This window comes from Triturus cristatus, chromosome 2_2 (genome assembly GCF_964204655.1).
Source record: "Triturus cristatus chromosome 2_2, aTriCri1.1, whole genome shotgun sequence".
Classification (NCBI taxonomy): domain Eukaryota; kingdom Metazoa; phylum Chordata; class Amphibia; order Caudata; family Salamandridae; genus Triturus; species Triturus cristatus.
In genome coordinates, this window is record NC_140582.1 from 1,038,971,116 (window position 1) to 1,038,987,976 (window position 16,861).

Below are 16,861 nucleotides of genomic sequence, written 5' to 3' on the forward strand. Positions count from 1 at the left end.
GTAAGGGGTTAGCACAGACTATGCGCCTCCACACCTTTACTGATTTGTTCCCTGATGACGAAATCAGACCACCTCCGACTGCGGACGGGGACCGGACGGTATCCTTCTCCGAGCTGTTTTTATATCAAAAGCTACGAACGGCTTGTCGAGCCCTCTGTGGGAACTTCCCTGCCGCCCCTCCGACTTTGTCAGCGTTAGAAAACCTGCTGAAGTCCCACTCCCCTCGCAAACTTGTTACGAGACTGCATCGCATGGGGCTTAGAGAGCATGAGAGCTGTTGGCGCTGCGGATTTTTCCCTGCTTCGTTCTTGCACATAGCGTGGGACTGTCCGGTGATAGCGGACTATTGGACCAAAGTTTTCACCACAGTGAGCCAAATTGTTGGAAGATCCGAGGTCCCATCCCCAGTCCTTGACTTATTGGGATATGTTAAAGACACCCTGCCCAAGTTGCTTAAATTGCATGCTCTGCTTTTATTATATGCTAAACGCCAAATTGCGCTACACTGGGGTAGGACGAGGGCACCATCTTGCGGGGGTTGGATAGCGGACGTCACCTACGGGCATACACAATTAACTGTCTTTTGGGAGCTCGAACCCCCCCCACTCCCCCCCCACCACCACTTCTCGATCTTGTGATATCTGGGAACCATTCCTGACATGGGTTCGGGGACAGAATGAAGTTGCTGATGCGGAACAGACTGGAAATCCGCAGGCTTCAGAATAGTGGGATGTGGTTTTGGGCTTGTATCCTGTGGTCTATGAGCAGTCAAGATTTATGTAATTAGTGTGTCAATGGATTAAAGATGTAAGCGACACGAGATCAACGACTGTAACATATGTCAATGTATGTACTGCAACCAAAGCCATTTTTTGGAATTACTGTAACAACAAACTGGCCCGTTCAGTTGATGAAGTGTTTTGTATTTGTATAAAATGTAAATAAAAATAAATTATACAAAAAAAAAAAGTACACCAAGTCAAGTTTATAAACATTTTAATTAATTAATTTTTCCAGAGCTGGTGGCAAATGACCACGCAGCATCATGAAGACGGAAACAAGCACATCCTGTCCCAGTGCATAATTCATTTATTGTCAAATGTTCAATATGGATTTATGATGACATGCCCGCAGGACTACTCATCATTGAAAACTTTGTTAGAGGCAGCTCAAGTAAGGAATCACATTCCACTGTGAGAAATGTTGAAAGCAACACAGTTCCACAAGTATTTTACCACAGGAAGTGCAGGAGCCTGCTTACTATGAAGAGAGATTTACAGACTTTTAAGCGAAAAGCTATAGCAAGTGTCAGTGATGATGCTGGAACGAGTGAGTGCACGAGTAAACGCTTAAACAAAAGAACATCATTAAAGTCAAACATGTATGCTGAAGAATGTATATTTTGTGGAAAGATAAAATGCTACAAGGGAAAATCAACGCGTGGGAAATTAATCAAGGCCACAGAGCTTAGAGTTGACAAAAGGCTTTGAGAGTGTGCAACCAGTAATTGCAACTCAAGGATCCTCGCAGATTGTAGTAGGAACATCGTGGTTGCAGAAGCCATGCATCTTGTTATAGGAACTATACAAGGATTAAAGCAAAGGAGGAAGATCATGCAATCAAATCGACCACAACAAAAAATATGAGAGATGAAGCATACGATGAAACTATTTCAATACATTAGAACTGTGATTGTTCCTAACAAAGAGGTAATACATGTGACAACTCTCACTGAAAGGCCTGAAACCCTCACAACAAGCAGAGGAATACAGGGAATGGACGAATCAACCAAGAAGTTTACTATAAGAAAATTGGACTTCAAGTTCGGTGACAGCCTCCACATATTCCCAGACAACCAAGGAAAATGAATGCTCCAACCTTATGGTATCATGCTACAGGACGTTGTAAGAGAAAAACAGAGTTTGGAAAGAGAATTATCAGTTTTAAAGGTATATATGAACAAGGTCATTAATCGAACATCATCGCACATAAGAACAATGATTAAAACAAACTTGACATCAACACCATGGCCATAGCATGCATCAGAAGTTGATAAAGATTAACTTACAGTGCCCGATTACCTTAAATAGTTCCTATTAGGACTTCTGACTGGAGATCCAGAAAATACAAAGCCATCCAAAAAGGTGTCGCCTTATTATGCAATCATTCAGTCAGGACATTATATATGCAGTGACAAATGGCCAGCAGAAACCCCCAAAGCAATTGTTGCTCCCATACACCATAAAAACGCTGACAGGCAGTTTTGAAATCATTTGCACTCTAAAAAAACTTGGTCATGGGATTTCATCCTCACAACTGGAAGAAAATGATACTGCGTTGTGTCTTCAGAAACTTTCTGCTACCTCAAATGAGCAAATTGTTCTTCCAGCCAACGTTCAGCCTCATGGCTTCACTAATCTAGCATGGGATCACTTTGATAGGCTGGAACAGACTCTTGCTGGTAAGGGGACAACTCATTGAGTCAACAGTATAGCTGTGCAGCCCAAGTTGTTTGGACCACAACCTTTTAAAGCTCCCCTTCCAAGCATTTTGAAACAAAAGCAAAGCACACTGACCACCACAAATACTGAAGAATTGTTCATGTATGTTTCTGGTGAACGAGTTGGGCCTCAGTCATTGATTACAAGTACCAAAGTCATGCAGGAATGTGTTACCCAATTGAAGCTTGCACAAAGTAAGAACATAATCTGGCTTGTTACAAGACAAGAAGCGGGCCTCGCACAGATGATACCAAGTTGACCAAGCAAGACATAGGGGTAGTGTCTGTGGGACGGGGTTTGCTTCAAACAGAACATAAAAAATTGGCAGATTGCGTAAAAGGAGTGGAGCACAAGATTGAAGACGTGCAGCCGGAATGTGTGAGAATATACCAAATTGTACTGGAACTTCGAGACAGAGTGGATATCCTGGAAAAGCGCGCGTAAGAGGCAGGAGTAACAATATAAGAGTGGTGGGCCTTCCGGAAGGCGTGGAAGCGGGACACATGGTGGAATACTTCGAGAACTGGATAAAGTCAGAAGTAGCCACTGAGGCTCCAACTCCTTTCTTTGCGCTTGAAAGGGTGCACAGAGTTCCTTCCAGACCACTCGCACCTGGCAGACCGCCTGTAGTGGCCAGATTTCTGCACAATAGAGACTGTGATATCATACTAAAGCAGGCTCACACAAAAGGCCCGTTTAAAGTAGAAAACCAAAAAGTCTCTATATATCCGGACTCCACAGCAGCAGTACAGGCAAGGAGAGCCTCGTATGGGGAAGTCAAGAGAGCGCTTAGAGACCAGGGAATACAATACTCCCCAACGTACCCGTCGAAATTCAGAATAACCATGGATGGCTCAACCCATTTTTGCGACTCTCCAGACCTGGCCAGGTCATGGCTAGAAGATCACAAAGCGGGAGTGATTCCACTAAAGGTACGCTCGAAAGCAATGCCTCAATGAAAGAGAAGGAGAGGGCGCTTCCACAGAAAGCTGTTAACTGGTGCGGGAAATGGTCGATCAGCCTCGCAGACTGAAATGAAAAGAGCGGCGGCGCTGCAAGCGGTTGCTGAGATAGGAGGGTCCCAACATGCATCCAAAAAGACTCGTCATCGGAATGTAAATCAGTGAGAACAGACCTGACCACCTCTGGGAACGAGGAGAATAGATTACCTGAAGTGACACCACAGACTGCAGACCACATAGTTTGATATCCTTTAATTCGTATGAACTGCCTTGGGTACAAATAGTCAGGTGCTGGGCAAAGGACTATGTGAGGCTGAACCCTTCTCAAAGGCGGGTGAACAGCTAGTGGCTGGGACTGCAAAGGAGGAGTGGAACCATCTCTCACTCTAAAAAGGATTATACTTAAGTCAAGATTCTTGAGCCTACATGACAGATAGTGGGCTGTCGCAGCATGTCTGGAGGCTAGACAGCATAACAAGGCACACCCCCGCTGGTAAAGCCCACACAGGCTGACCAGAAGAGATATTCGGATATCACATGGTTGTTACGTGCAGTTTGGACGGCAGGCCATTGCTTTGCTACCTTTGGATATGGGAGTTGATGTTGGCGTTTAGTTATTTCTTACCCTTTCCCTTCTTTCCTTCTCCCTTTTCCCCTACCACATCCTATCTTATGGAGAGGACGCGAGTCCAGCCCGTGGGCTGATACAGGAGGGAGGAGGGAACATGGACGGGTGTGGAGCCCTGACAAATGCGTATGGCGAACACACCTAACTTCACAAAAGGGGTAGCAGTTATTTCTTGGAATGTTAAGAGAATGGGATCTTCACTTCAGAGAAACAATTTCCATAGATATTTTACAGGTAGTAGGGGAGCCCAAATCACCCTGTTCGAGGAAACACACCTAATGGGGCCCGAAATATATAGGTTAAGACGAAGATGGAGAGGTCAACTCTACGCAACGTCCTACTCAGCGTACGCCACAGGTACATTAATCTGGATAAGAGCAGGGACACCATTCAAACTAATACACTTAATCAGCGACAAAGAAGGACAATATGTTCTGGTTGAGGGCAGACTCTATGGTAAAGAAATTACCTTAGGCAGTATCTACACCCCTAATCAAGAGCAGCTGAGCTACCTCCGTATGCTGTCCACACACTTGGCAGTTTTTTCACCTGATACATTCTTGCTAGGAGGGGATTTTAATTGTGCACAAGACATCACTGTCCCCTTCAGGGGAGGGAAGGACCTTTCTAGGTGTATGAGGAAACTGGCGACTCAATGGCAGGAATGGCTTGCGAATTGGGGGTTGCTAGATGTGTGGAGAATGCGCCATGAGGTGGATCGCACATATTCATACAACTCAGCAGTGCACAATTTACACACCAGAATAGACCGGTTTGTATGTTCCCACAATATATCAAAGACAGTAACACACACAATATCTGGGAAGAGCCATTTCTGACCATAGCCCAGTACTACTACGCTACACCCCAATAGGAGAGAGACAGCTAGCTCCCACATGGCACCTGGATCCAACAGTACTGGGAGATACATTACCGAAACTCCTTAGTGGAAACTATTTCAAACTACTTCACTAATAATCAAGGGACTGCACCCACACAATCGGTGGAGTGGGAGGCATTCAAAGTGGTGGTGAGAGGGCAAGGCATTAGCCAATCAATAGGAGCTTTAGCGGAATTAAGCAAAGAATTACACATGATAGAACAGAAACTATGTGTACTGGACAATGCAGTAGGAGGTAACCAGGAAACAACAGCAGAAGCCCAAGCAGCAAGAAAGCAGTACCATATCACACTATTGAAGTTGAGGACTCACAACCGTAAGCATTACATCACGAAGATGCATGAGGAAGGGGGAAAGGCAGGTAGAATGCTGGCATGTCTCATAAAAAACAAGTCTAGGAGCCCTCCCATTACTAGGATATACACACACGGCGGACAGCCCATTTACTCCCCCACGCTGATTAATCAAGAATTCTGCAATTACTATAAGACATTATATGGAGCCCCCTCTCACCTTACTGAGGAAATACTAAATAATTACCTGATGCAAATACCGATAAAGCAACTACAGGAGGAACATCATGAGACACTAGGGGCCTTTATTACCATACAAGAGATTTGCGCTGCGGTAATAGGGTTAGCAACAGGCAAAACGCCAGGCCCAGATGGAATACCGGCTGAATTTTACAAAACATACTTGGGGGTGCTAGCGCCACACCTCGAGAAGGTATAGCCAGAGGCTTGGAAATAGGCTTGCTCCCTGAGTCAACTAGAGATGCAGTAGTAATACCCCGAGCCAAAAGGCAAAGAGCAGGATCCGAAAGTAACTGATTATCGTCCTCTATCCATGCTACACATAGACTTTAAGATCTTGAGCAAGGTGTTGGCCCTTAGGCTTCTCCCCCACATGAAGGGTCTAGTACACATAGACCAGAATGGGTTTATACCCACACATAGTACCTCACACAACCTCAGGAGACTATCACATCATGTATCACCCAACAATGCAGGCTGACTAAAGAGCAATGCAGAGAAAGCCTTCAACACAGTGAGATTTTTTTTTTACTCTTGGTAATGAAACGAATGGGCTTAGGCGACGACTGGATTAAGTGGGTCAGGCTATTGTATAATGCCCCGACTGCGAGAGTTAGAGCTGGAACCACACTTTCGCCACAATATGATATACATAAGGGCACTAGGCAGGGGTGTCCCCTTTCCCCTGTCCTGTTCGCCTTAGCGATTGAACCCTTAGCTGCACAATTTAGAGAGAAGGGCAGGGGCTGGGGAATGGAAGTAGAAGGCCGAGAGCATATTATGTCACTATATGCTCCTCTATTTTAGAGGTGGACTGACGGGCATTCCCCAAGCTGTGACACAATTAAAACAATACGCAGCAGTTTCTGGGCTATGGGTAAACCCATCCAAAACACATATTTCCACTATGTAAAGGACTGGAGAAACTCATAGGGCTCCCATCAGACCTGAATTGGTCCCCGGTATCCTTTAAATACTTAGGAATACAAGCATTCCATGCAATAGAGGAATTAGGAGACAGTTATTTGGGAGGAGCCTTGTGCACCTTGAGGGGATGTGTACCCTTCTGGAGGTCACTGAGATGCCCATTATGGCCAGAATAGCGATCTCAAAAATGGTAATGCTACAGAGACTTCTTTATTATTTTGCCATTATGCCTATATGTATACCGACATCTTGGTTCAAGCAAATAGACACACTGCTACTGGATTTAATATGGGATGGGGGCAGACATAGAGTGTCTTTAATGACACTCAGACGCCCAATGGACGATGGGGGTCTTGGAGTTCCAAACTTTGAGTTGTATTTTCTGGTGTCCCAGATCCAGTGGCTAACACAGTGGCTGGACGGGGTAAACCAAGAAGCACTACAGCAATCAGGGAAAACAATGCAAATAGACCTATTCATGTGCAAGCTATTAAATAACTCCATTGTGATCCCTAAGCCGGGCATATTACTTGACACGGCCCTGAAGTGCTGGCATAAGGGTGTACAAAAAAAACAGGTGAGTAACATTATATGCCCCATCGTTGCCCTTAACAGGTCTACCACATGGCGAACCTCTCACTTATTTCACCCAAAGAAAATTGGCAGCTTGTACGGAAGTGGGTATACACACGGTGGGGGCTGCTACCTGCAAGGTACATTACTCCCTATGGAAGACCTGATGGACTCTCATCATTTGCCCCTCGGTCGATTTCTTAGTTACAAAGCGCTGTCGCGCACATTTCAAGACCAATGGTATAAAGGAGTGATGGAACTCCCGACACATAATACGCTGCAACTACTGATGTCAATGGGGGCCACAAAGCACTTGGTGACCTGGTTCTTTCGATCCATAGCAGAAATGACCAAATGCCCACTCGTCACGCTAAGGAACAAATGGGAAAAAGCACTTGCCCGAGACTTGACAGACTCGCAATGGCAAAAAATCCTGGCTACACTGAAAGAAAAAAATCTAGAAACACTAGACTAAAGTACACCCAATACAATTATGTACATATGACCTATATGGCACCACATAGACTACAGGTCACATATGGAGGAGAGCATCGAACTTGCCCTAGGTGCGGACACATGGGCGCGGGGATTACAAATAGGATATTGGACCGCCTGCAAATGCAGGTATATTGAACAGGAATGCTACAGACCCTACGCATGGCACTGGAACAAACTCCCCCCTCGATCACTAGAGTCCTGTATATTGGGATTATACACAAGACCTAGAGCGAAAAAAGTGGGAACCAGGTTCATAGACATGGCGCTGGCCGGACAAAGCGGAGAATTGCTATAGAATGGAAATTAGCGACAGGACCAGCTGTGATGGCATGGAAAACGGAAGTGATGCAGTGGGCTAGAGCAGAACGGGCATTGATCAGGGAAGAAGCTAGGGAGATCAGAATTCGCCCAATAGCAGAACTATGGGCTGAAATATTGACAACATGGGAACACCCAGAACAGAGTAGTGATGATGACCTGCATATGAGCGAAAGCACCACTGAAGAGGAGAAGGAAGGATCCTCTCTTACCAGAATAGAGGAGGTACAAAACGGAGTAGATGCTAGTCAACCAGACATTAGATAACACCCTCCAAACAGGATACACATACCCCCTTAGAGAGTTCTTTAGACATAGCTTATACAACCAGCTGAATACAGGGAAATACTGGAAGCCTTTAACATCCCCCCTTGCCCTTTAATAAACTATTAGGGGCACAATATTTAATTGCAGCTCCCCCTCCTCCCTACCCTCTCACCATCCCTCCTTCTCTCCCTCCACACCCCTTTATAGTTAAGTAAAGTTGGAATCAATGAGGTACGCACTTTAATGATAAGAGAACGCTGCAAGCTATTGCCTTATTAGATGTATATAATGTATATGTGGATAATGCAGGAAATTACTTGATGGACACTCTGTGATTGTAATAGGACACTCCCCTAAAAACTAACCTATTAGGGCATAAACAGACAGCATGACATGGAACAATACCGCATAGAACTTATGAGAAAGCCAAATGTGATATAATTACATGCTGTAAAGAAAATAATGCTGTATAACATGCACATGTAAGAGAAATTATAAGATATCAATGTTTTCTTTTGTGGAATGATGCATAAAACTACCAATAAAAATATGTTAAAAAAAGAAGAAGTTCGATGACGCACAACCCCACACTTGCCAAGAAAGGCTTGCATGTCACGCGAAGTAATTGCGTGCCATTGTCAGTGATGATGACAGACAGGAAACCTTCTTAGTGGAATAAACTGTTCAGAAAAGTGATAGTACTCTCTGTAGTGATGTCCCTCACAAATTTCACACTTAACCATTTGGAAAAGACATCAACCACAACGATGGCAAACCTATCCAGAGAGGGTAATTAGTCCATGGGACCAATAAAGTCCAAACAAATACTGTGCCAAGCCTTGCCTGGGTCCCTGATGTGACCCATCTCAGCCTTTGACCCCACCTTAAGCCTCTTCTCAACCTCCCTGCACACAGAGCATTTTTCAACCCAGGTAGTCACCTGTTCATCCATGCCTGGTCACCAAAAATTTGCCTTGAGGTGGCCTTGGGTCAACGTTTGGCTCAAATGACCGTCATATGCGAGAGGCAGTCACTTTGTCCTTAATACAAAAGGTGGAACGAACCTGTCACCTCTCATCAAGACCTTACCTTCGCACACATACAAGTCCTCTAGAACCTTGATGAAGGGGCGCACAGACCCTAGCACACAACTTTCTCGTCTGGAACCCAAATTAACTAGATTAATTACCGCCTTGAGAACCTCCTACGCCTCCATTTCTCTGCACCACTGCTCAGCCTTGAAGTTTCCTTCTCCAACCACAACCACATCTTGCACAGAAGCGACCGCACCATCCCCAATGGAGTGAGAAACTGGAGGTCCATCAACCATTTATCAATACAGAGACAATCTGCCTGAAGGTTTCTCCAACCCTGAATATGTGTAAACTCATACTGGTATTCTTGAAGTCTTGCCGCGAGTCTAGCCAATCTCGCGGACCCTTTACCCGCACCTCCAGAGTACAAGATTCTCACCAAAGGCTTGTGGTCAGTCTTAAGTGAAAACCTCGTACCCCAGAGATATGTGCGAAAATATTCGACTCCAAGCTGCCAACAGTGCCTCCCTTTCTATAACCAAATAGTTCTGCTCACTGGACGTAAGCGTCCTAGACACAAACACAATTGTTTTCTCTCGCCTGTTATGCTTCTGCGAGAGAATGGCCCCTAGACTTGTGGCACTGGCATCAACCATAACGATGGACTTGAATTTGATATCAAACAGTGCCAGGACATTTGCCTAACAGATTTTATTTTTTATGTTATTAAAACAGTTGGTATGCTGCTTCCCCCACTCAAATTTTGCCACTTTTTTAAGCTATTTCCTCAAACACAACGTCTTATCAGAAAATCCATGTACAAACTTCGAATAGTACTCTATCAGGCCCATTAAAGACCTCAACTGATCCTTGTCGATAATAATAATAATAATACTACAATCTTTATTCGGCAGTGATACCACCATAAAAGAAATCATACATTAAAACAATAATTGTCGACAGGAGCCGGGCCAGTTCAATGGTGCTTGGCAAATTCTTCTTGGGTTTAATCCAACGCTGATATTTCGAAACCCAAATACTCCAGGAATGAGCATTTTTCTTTGCGTAGGGTAAGCCCCACCTCTCCAATCCTGTGCAGTAGCGCCTTCAAAACTTGGTTGTGTTCAACAACAGTTTTGCCAAAAACGAGAATGTCATCTTGAAAGTAAACAGCCCTTGAAAATTTCAGTGACCTGCACTGAAACACACTAGCAGCTGACGACAAACCGAAAGGCAAACGTGTGAACTGAAATGTACCTTATGTGGTGATGAACGCCGTCAGGTGTTTGGAATCCTCGTGCAATTTTATTTGGTGGTAAGCACTTTTGAGATCTAGCTTAGAGAAAAACCTGGCATCTTTTAATGTGGAAACTAGCTCGCCTATACTGAGTAAAGGAAAAGTGTCTGCGACCAAGCACTTATTCAGCGTTCTTAAGTCCACACAAAATCTAAGTTTGCTTTCGGCATTCTTGGTGATTACTACCAGAGATGCCCAACAAGAAGCTTATAGAGCTCAATCTTCCCACCATCCAACATTTCCTTAATGAGGGACTTCACCTCATTCCTCCCACTAAGGGTATGCACCTCAGTTTGTGCTGGATCGGTATGGCGTCCTCCCTCCACATGATTTTATGGACATACCCTTTGAGCTGTCCCATTCCTTCCCGAAAAACCACACCAGCCTCTGTGAGAATGTCTTCCAGACCCCCTTCATCTACCACCATGACCTGCGATGGCGCCCTTGGGTTCACTATGATGTGAAGGTCATATTGGTGGATCCAACCCAAAATGGGTGGCCCGTTCTCAGACACTTACACCTTGCCTCTAGTGGATCTGTTGGAAAATACAATGTCTCTTTAGAAATAACCTAACAAGTCTATGGATTCCCCCTGATAACCAGCAGGTGAGATATCTTTGGGCAGTAATGGTCTCCCCTCCCACTCATGCTCAAACATCTTCCTTGGGATAATGGTGTACCTGGATCCAGTGTCTACCATTATAGAAACCTCTTTGCCATCTACCAGGAACAGGGCTCTAGGTCTATTCCTCCTCCCATCGTTGTCGGTAGGCTCTTCCTCATTATCAACACTAAGTATCCTGTCATTTTGTTCCCTCTTCCAAGCTTCACTGTCTTGAACAAGGGCTACACTACCATGTGTTCTGGTTTTACACAGCCTAACGAAATGCCCTAAACGACCCGACTGAGTCAGATGCATGCCCACTGCTACCACATCTGGAGCAGAACTTTGCAGCAATTTTGGTGTTGGTGCTTTTCTTGTCACTGAATTTGCCCTTGTTTTTAAGTAGTGCTACACTACTAGCGTTGTCATCCCCCTGTTCACTCCCTTCACAAGCATAATTCTCAGAAATTTCGGCAATGTCATGGCTGAGGTTGCGTTTCTGTAGCTCCTTCATGCAACACTCGGACTGTTCTATAACCTTGGCCAAATCAATGGCTACTTTTAAGGATGGGTTTTTGGCCGCCCACAACCTTTCCTGAATTTTTTATTAATTATTAATTCATCAGCCATGGCGCCGAATTTGCACTTGATGGAAAGCTCTCTTGACCTAGCTACAAACTCATCAATAGATTCTTCGCTTCTTTGGTGGTGGGTATAGAATTTGAAGTGATTCATGACTACGTTTTCTTCTTTTGCATATCTAGTTTCAAGTCTACACACAGCTTCCTTATATTCGTCTGGCATGGGTTCCCCATTTGCTTGTAAGGCTTGCAGGAGGTATCTAAAAATACGCTGACCCTCCTTACCCAAGGTACTGTGTAATAATGCTTTTTTCCTCTTGTAACTAAACTCTTGTCCATCTAGGTAGTTTTAAAAAATGATGACCCAATCTCCCCAAGGTATGGGAGGAAGAACGTTTTGCTGTAGAAAATGAGGAGGTAGCACAACTGAGACATGTGGTGCAGGCATGGCTGAAGGAAGTGCAAACGGGTAAAAGCCAAAATTGGGGTCTAATTACCCTGCAGTGGAGTGAAGCTGAAGAGCAGTGTGCACATCACCGGGAGGAACGTGAGGTATAAGGGGAGTGGGTCACCGAAGATATACTTGAGGATGACCTGAAGTGAAGGATGACACGCAGGCAACTGTAGAGGTGTGCGTGTCACTGATAAGCGTGCAAGGAAACGCACAATATTAGTGGAAGAAATCCAACACACAACGGAATACCTGTGGTGTGCGTGTCACCGTTGGGGCACAAGCCAATACTGATGAAACAGGTAGCCGGTGGCAGGACTCACAGACGTGAAGCTTTTGTCTGGTGTGATCAGTGAGTTCCTCAGAAGGTGGCCGCCAAGCGTCCTGCGTCATGGCGTTGTGCGTGAAAGGCAGAAACGACTACTTTTGTGGCGTGCAGGTGCGAACTCCTATAGCCAATATGGCCGCTGAGCGTTGTGACGTGGGTAGAGACAGGCTGGCTGAGGAGGACGTCATGGGTGGCAGAGAGGAAACCCAAATAGACGCTCTCACCCCTCCCTCCGGCAGGTTCGCAGTCTTCTCTCGACGAGGTCAGAGAGAGGCAGGAACGATGAGACCAAACGCGAAGCTGGGCGTGGTCCGAAGTGTCCACTGTTGGGCTCCGCCGATCGGCACTGCAGCGAAGCAGGGCATAAAGCTGAAAATGCTCTCCTGGTCAGCGCTAGAGAAATCGTCGCCAAAATCTGTTGTAATTAAAGCATGCAGAACGCTTCAAGCAGGAAAGAAACGTCGTCTTTATTGGAGCCAAATGCTTAACGGAGACTTCACAGCTTACCAAGGAGTAACTGACAAGCCAGGAACGTTCACTTAAGAAACAACACAAGAATGTTCATATATGGTTCTAGAGGGGCAGGGGAACGAGGGACATCAAGAAAGGGCTAATAGCCAACAGATGCTGCTGCTCAGACATGTTCCAGGTGACTCTTTCTTCTTTATCTTGCTAATCTCCAGCTTGCTGCCTGGATGCAGGGAAATCAGAAGGTGGAGCTCCCGTCTCAGCAACCAGCCCTTGAAAATGCTGAAATGTCTCTGTCTGCTACTTGTTGCTTTGAACCCGCCCAGTTGGCTTCATTTGCTCCTCTTGTGCTGCTTTCAAGCCACCAGTCGACATATCATACCTTTCCCTACCCTCCAAAAGTTAGATGGAGAGAAACAATGCCTTTAGGGTGCTTCAAAAGCCAGGCTGGAGCAGAGTAATGGAGAGCTGGCTCACACTCCATACCCTACTTGGTCACACTGCCCATCTTCCCACACAATCTGTTTTCTGCGTATGTAAACAGGATTTTCATCTGGAAAAAACATTTTGAACTTCTATTGCTTTCTGTTTCTCATGTAATCATTGCTCTCAATTTCCCCACGCTAGATCAGCACACGCTAAATCAATGCTGAAGAAAACCTACAGTGATCGGCAAAGAAGGAAGGCAGTGCAGGCCAGAGGAACTAAACACCAACAATAAAAAGTAATCATTTGACATTCACAATGTAGGATAAATATTAGGGGGGTCATGTATATTCTGGCATTAACAAAGGGGAAGAAAAAAAAAAAGCAATACAGAGCACTTTTAAAAGTAAATTTTGAAGTGTTGACTTACTTCAAGATCATCTAGAGAGCAAGTTGAGATAATCCGTTTGGATCTTCCAAATGATCTTCTAACAGAAGAGCGCTTTGGAGCTTGGGTGGCTCCACTTGGGTGTCCAAACTTTGAGCTCTAAAGTAAAAACAGAATAGCAAGTAAAGGAATCGTTTTGACCCATTATAACAGAGAATGTTAAACCATTTTTAGAAAAGTTCATTAGCAATAACAATTATTCAGTTGATTGTGTGCCTTTCCGCGAAGTGAAAAGAAAACTCATAACAGTGTAGCTCAAGTTCACAACTGCTACCAGAGAACACCATTTGTAGAAATGGTGAACAGATGTGTTTTAGCAGCATCTGAGAAGTCTAAAGAGTATATTCCTTTTGTATACCACATTCAACTTTAATACTATCTCGACAGTGTGACAGATTTAGGGAATTCATTGACGAACAGTACATGATGCACAATACTGGTAAATATTCACTTAATAATCCCCTTCTGGTTATTTTTTTGCAATAGCTAATGAGTGCAAAACACTTGTTAACCATCATAAAGACAGAAACTATGATCAGAAGTGCGAATATAAATATGCTAATTTATCCTCAAAGATGGGCGCTGAGTGTGTGGTAATCTGAAATAATTTCTGTTAGCATGAGCTGAAGCCATCTTGGTTATGGCATCCATTTTGTTGGCTTTGTAATTCTTCCATCCCTGCTGCTCGTCTTTTTCCCTGCCTGCGCTATTTTAGTTGACTTCCTGACTCAGCTAAAAGCAATATGCATACTAAAGAGTTTGTAGCTGCCAGAAGAACAAGTTACTTACCTTCGGTAACGCTTTTTCTGGTGGATACAGTATCTGCCTGTGGATTCCTCACCTTGTGAATATCCCCTGCGCCAGCATTCCACGGAACTTTTTTCCCCAGCACTCCACGTCGACGTGGGCGACGTCATAATGCATCAGCTCCGCTCGCGACTCCGTATGACGTCACCGGAGCCATAAGAGGCCCACGTCGGCGTGATGACGTCAGTTCCACCCCTTTTTTCCGTGCCTCCGAGGCGAACAGGTGGACCAACGACAGACTCAAAGTATACACAGTATACCATAAACAACCACATATACATAGCATACAAAGAAAAGGAATGCTAAATAAACAAGCATTTCCTACAAATGTACAAGAAAGTATAAAAACATTTCAACAAGACCTCTTTCATGGTATACAAAGGTGGACAACGGGGAGGCGGGTGGGCCAGTGAGGAATCCACAGGCAGATACTGTATCCACCAGAAAAAGCGTTACCGAAGGTAAGTAACTTGTTCTTCTGATGAATACATCTGCCAGTGGATTCCTCACCTTGTGAATAGATTCCCACAGCAGTCCCCACTCCCGGAGGAGGGTGTCCACCTTCCTATACCAGAAAGTCTTGCAACACAGAGCGCGGGAAGTGGCCCTCCCTCCTCATCTCGGAGTCCAAGCAATAATGCTTCGCAAAAGTATGGAGGGAGGCCCAAGTCGCGGCTTTACAAATATCTGCCACAGGAACTCCCCTGGCCAAAGCAGATGTGGATGATTTTACTCTAGTCGAATGAGCTCTAATACCCTCAGGAGGAGTCTTACCAGCCAGGGCGTAGCAGATCTTGATGGCAAGGATAATCCATCTCAATAAAGTGCGCTTGTGCACCGCTCTTCCCTTCGAATGACCAACATAGCCAATGAAGAGTTGATCATCTAGACGAAAGTCTTTAGTCCTGTCCAGATAAAAACTCACAGCCCTCTTTGGATCCAGGCGATGGAGTCTTTCCTCCTCCTTGGAGGGATGAGGAGGTGGATAAAAAACAGGGAAAGTAATAGACTGTCCCAAATGAAACGGAGTAACAACTTTTGGCAGGAAAGCAGCCCTGGTTCTGAGAACCATCCTTTCAGCATGTAATGTAAGAAAAGGAGGTTTGGAACTTAGAGCTTGAAGCTCACTCACCCTCCTTGCCGAGGTTATGGCTACAAGAAAGACCGTCTTAAAGGACAACAGCCTCAAAGGACAACTATGAAGAGGCTCAAACGGAGACCCCATCAGACAAGTTCAAACAAGATTAAGGTCCCACTGTGGCATTACAAATGGAGTGGGAGGAAACATGTTTGTAAGGCCCTTGATAAACCTCAGAACAACCGGAGATTTAAATAGTGACGGTTGATCTGGAAGGCATAGAAAAGCCGATAAGGCCGAAAGATACCCCTTGACCGTGGCCACAGCACAGCCCTGCTGAGCCAAGGAAAGAGCAAACTGGAGCACATTAGAAAGATGGGCTTTTAAAGGGTCAATGGATCTCTCCCCACACCATTTAACAAATTTCGACCACCTGTAGGAGTAAATGGACTTGGTGGAGTGTCGCCTGGCCGATAAAATAACATCCACCACATCAGGCGGGAGAGAGAAAGAACTCAGGTTGCCCCGTTCAATCTCCAGGCATGAAGGTGTAAGCTCTGGAGGTGGGGGTGTAGAACCTGCCCCTCCGACTGCAAGAGGAGGTCTGCCCTCAGAGGGAGACGGAGCGGAGGGCACGAGGAGAGGTGGAGAAGATCTGTGTACCACACCCTTCTCGGCCAATCCGGGGCGATCAATATGACTTGGGCCCGGTCGTGGCGAATCTTCCTCAGAACCCGAGGAATCAAGGGCATGGGAGGAAACGCGTAAAGGAGTCGTGAGCCCAAACTCAACTGAAACCGGTCCCCAACGCTCCCTGCAGCGGATACTGGAGACTGCAGAATGACGGGCAGTGAGCATTCTCGTGAGTGGCGAACAGGTCCACCCGAGGTGTCCCCCACGTCCGAAAGACGTGATGAACCACCTCCGGATGGAGCCTCCACTCGTGATCGGCGGAGAACTGCCGACTGAGACTGTCCGCACGTACGTTCAACACACCGGCCAGATGATTTGCCATCAGACAAATCTGATGGTCCTGAGCCCAGGACCATAGACGCAGGGCCTCTCTGCATAGACAAAGAGACCCCACTCCTCCCTGCTTGTTGACATACCACATCGCGGTAGTGTTGTCCGTCAGGACTTGAACAGACTGACCGCGAAGGGAAGGGAGGAAGGCCTTGAGCGCCAAACGAATCGCCCGCAATTCCAGAAGGTTGATGTGAAGCAACCTTTC

At 45.5% G+C, this 16,861-nt stretch overlaps 1 protein-coding gene across 3 annotated transcripts in view; it reads right to left on the bottom strand.

The window, feature by feature from the left end:
• The window catches only part of RGS12 (regulator of G protein signaling 12), an 881,248-nt gene that overhangs the window by 724,675 nt on the left and 139,712 nt on the right, over positions 1 to 16,861 (bottom strand). For all 3 annotated transcript variants that reach the window (XM_085642496.1, XM_085642494.1, XM_085642495.1), the window contains exon 3: positions 13,728 to 13,844. In XM_085642496.1, coding sequence (XP_085498622.1) covers positions 13,728 to 13,844 — 117 coding nt within the window. The remainder of the gene's footprint in view (positions 1 to 13,727; positions 13,845 to 16,861) is intronic.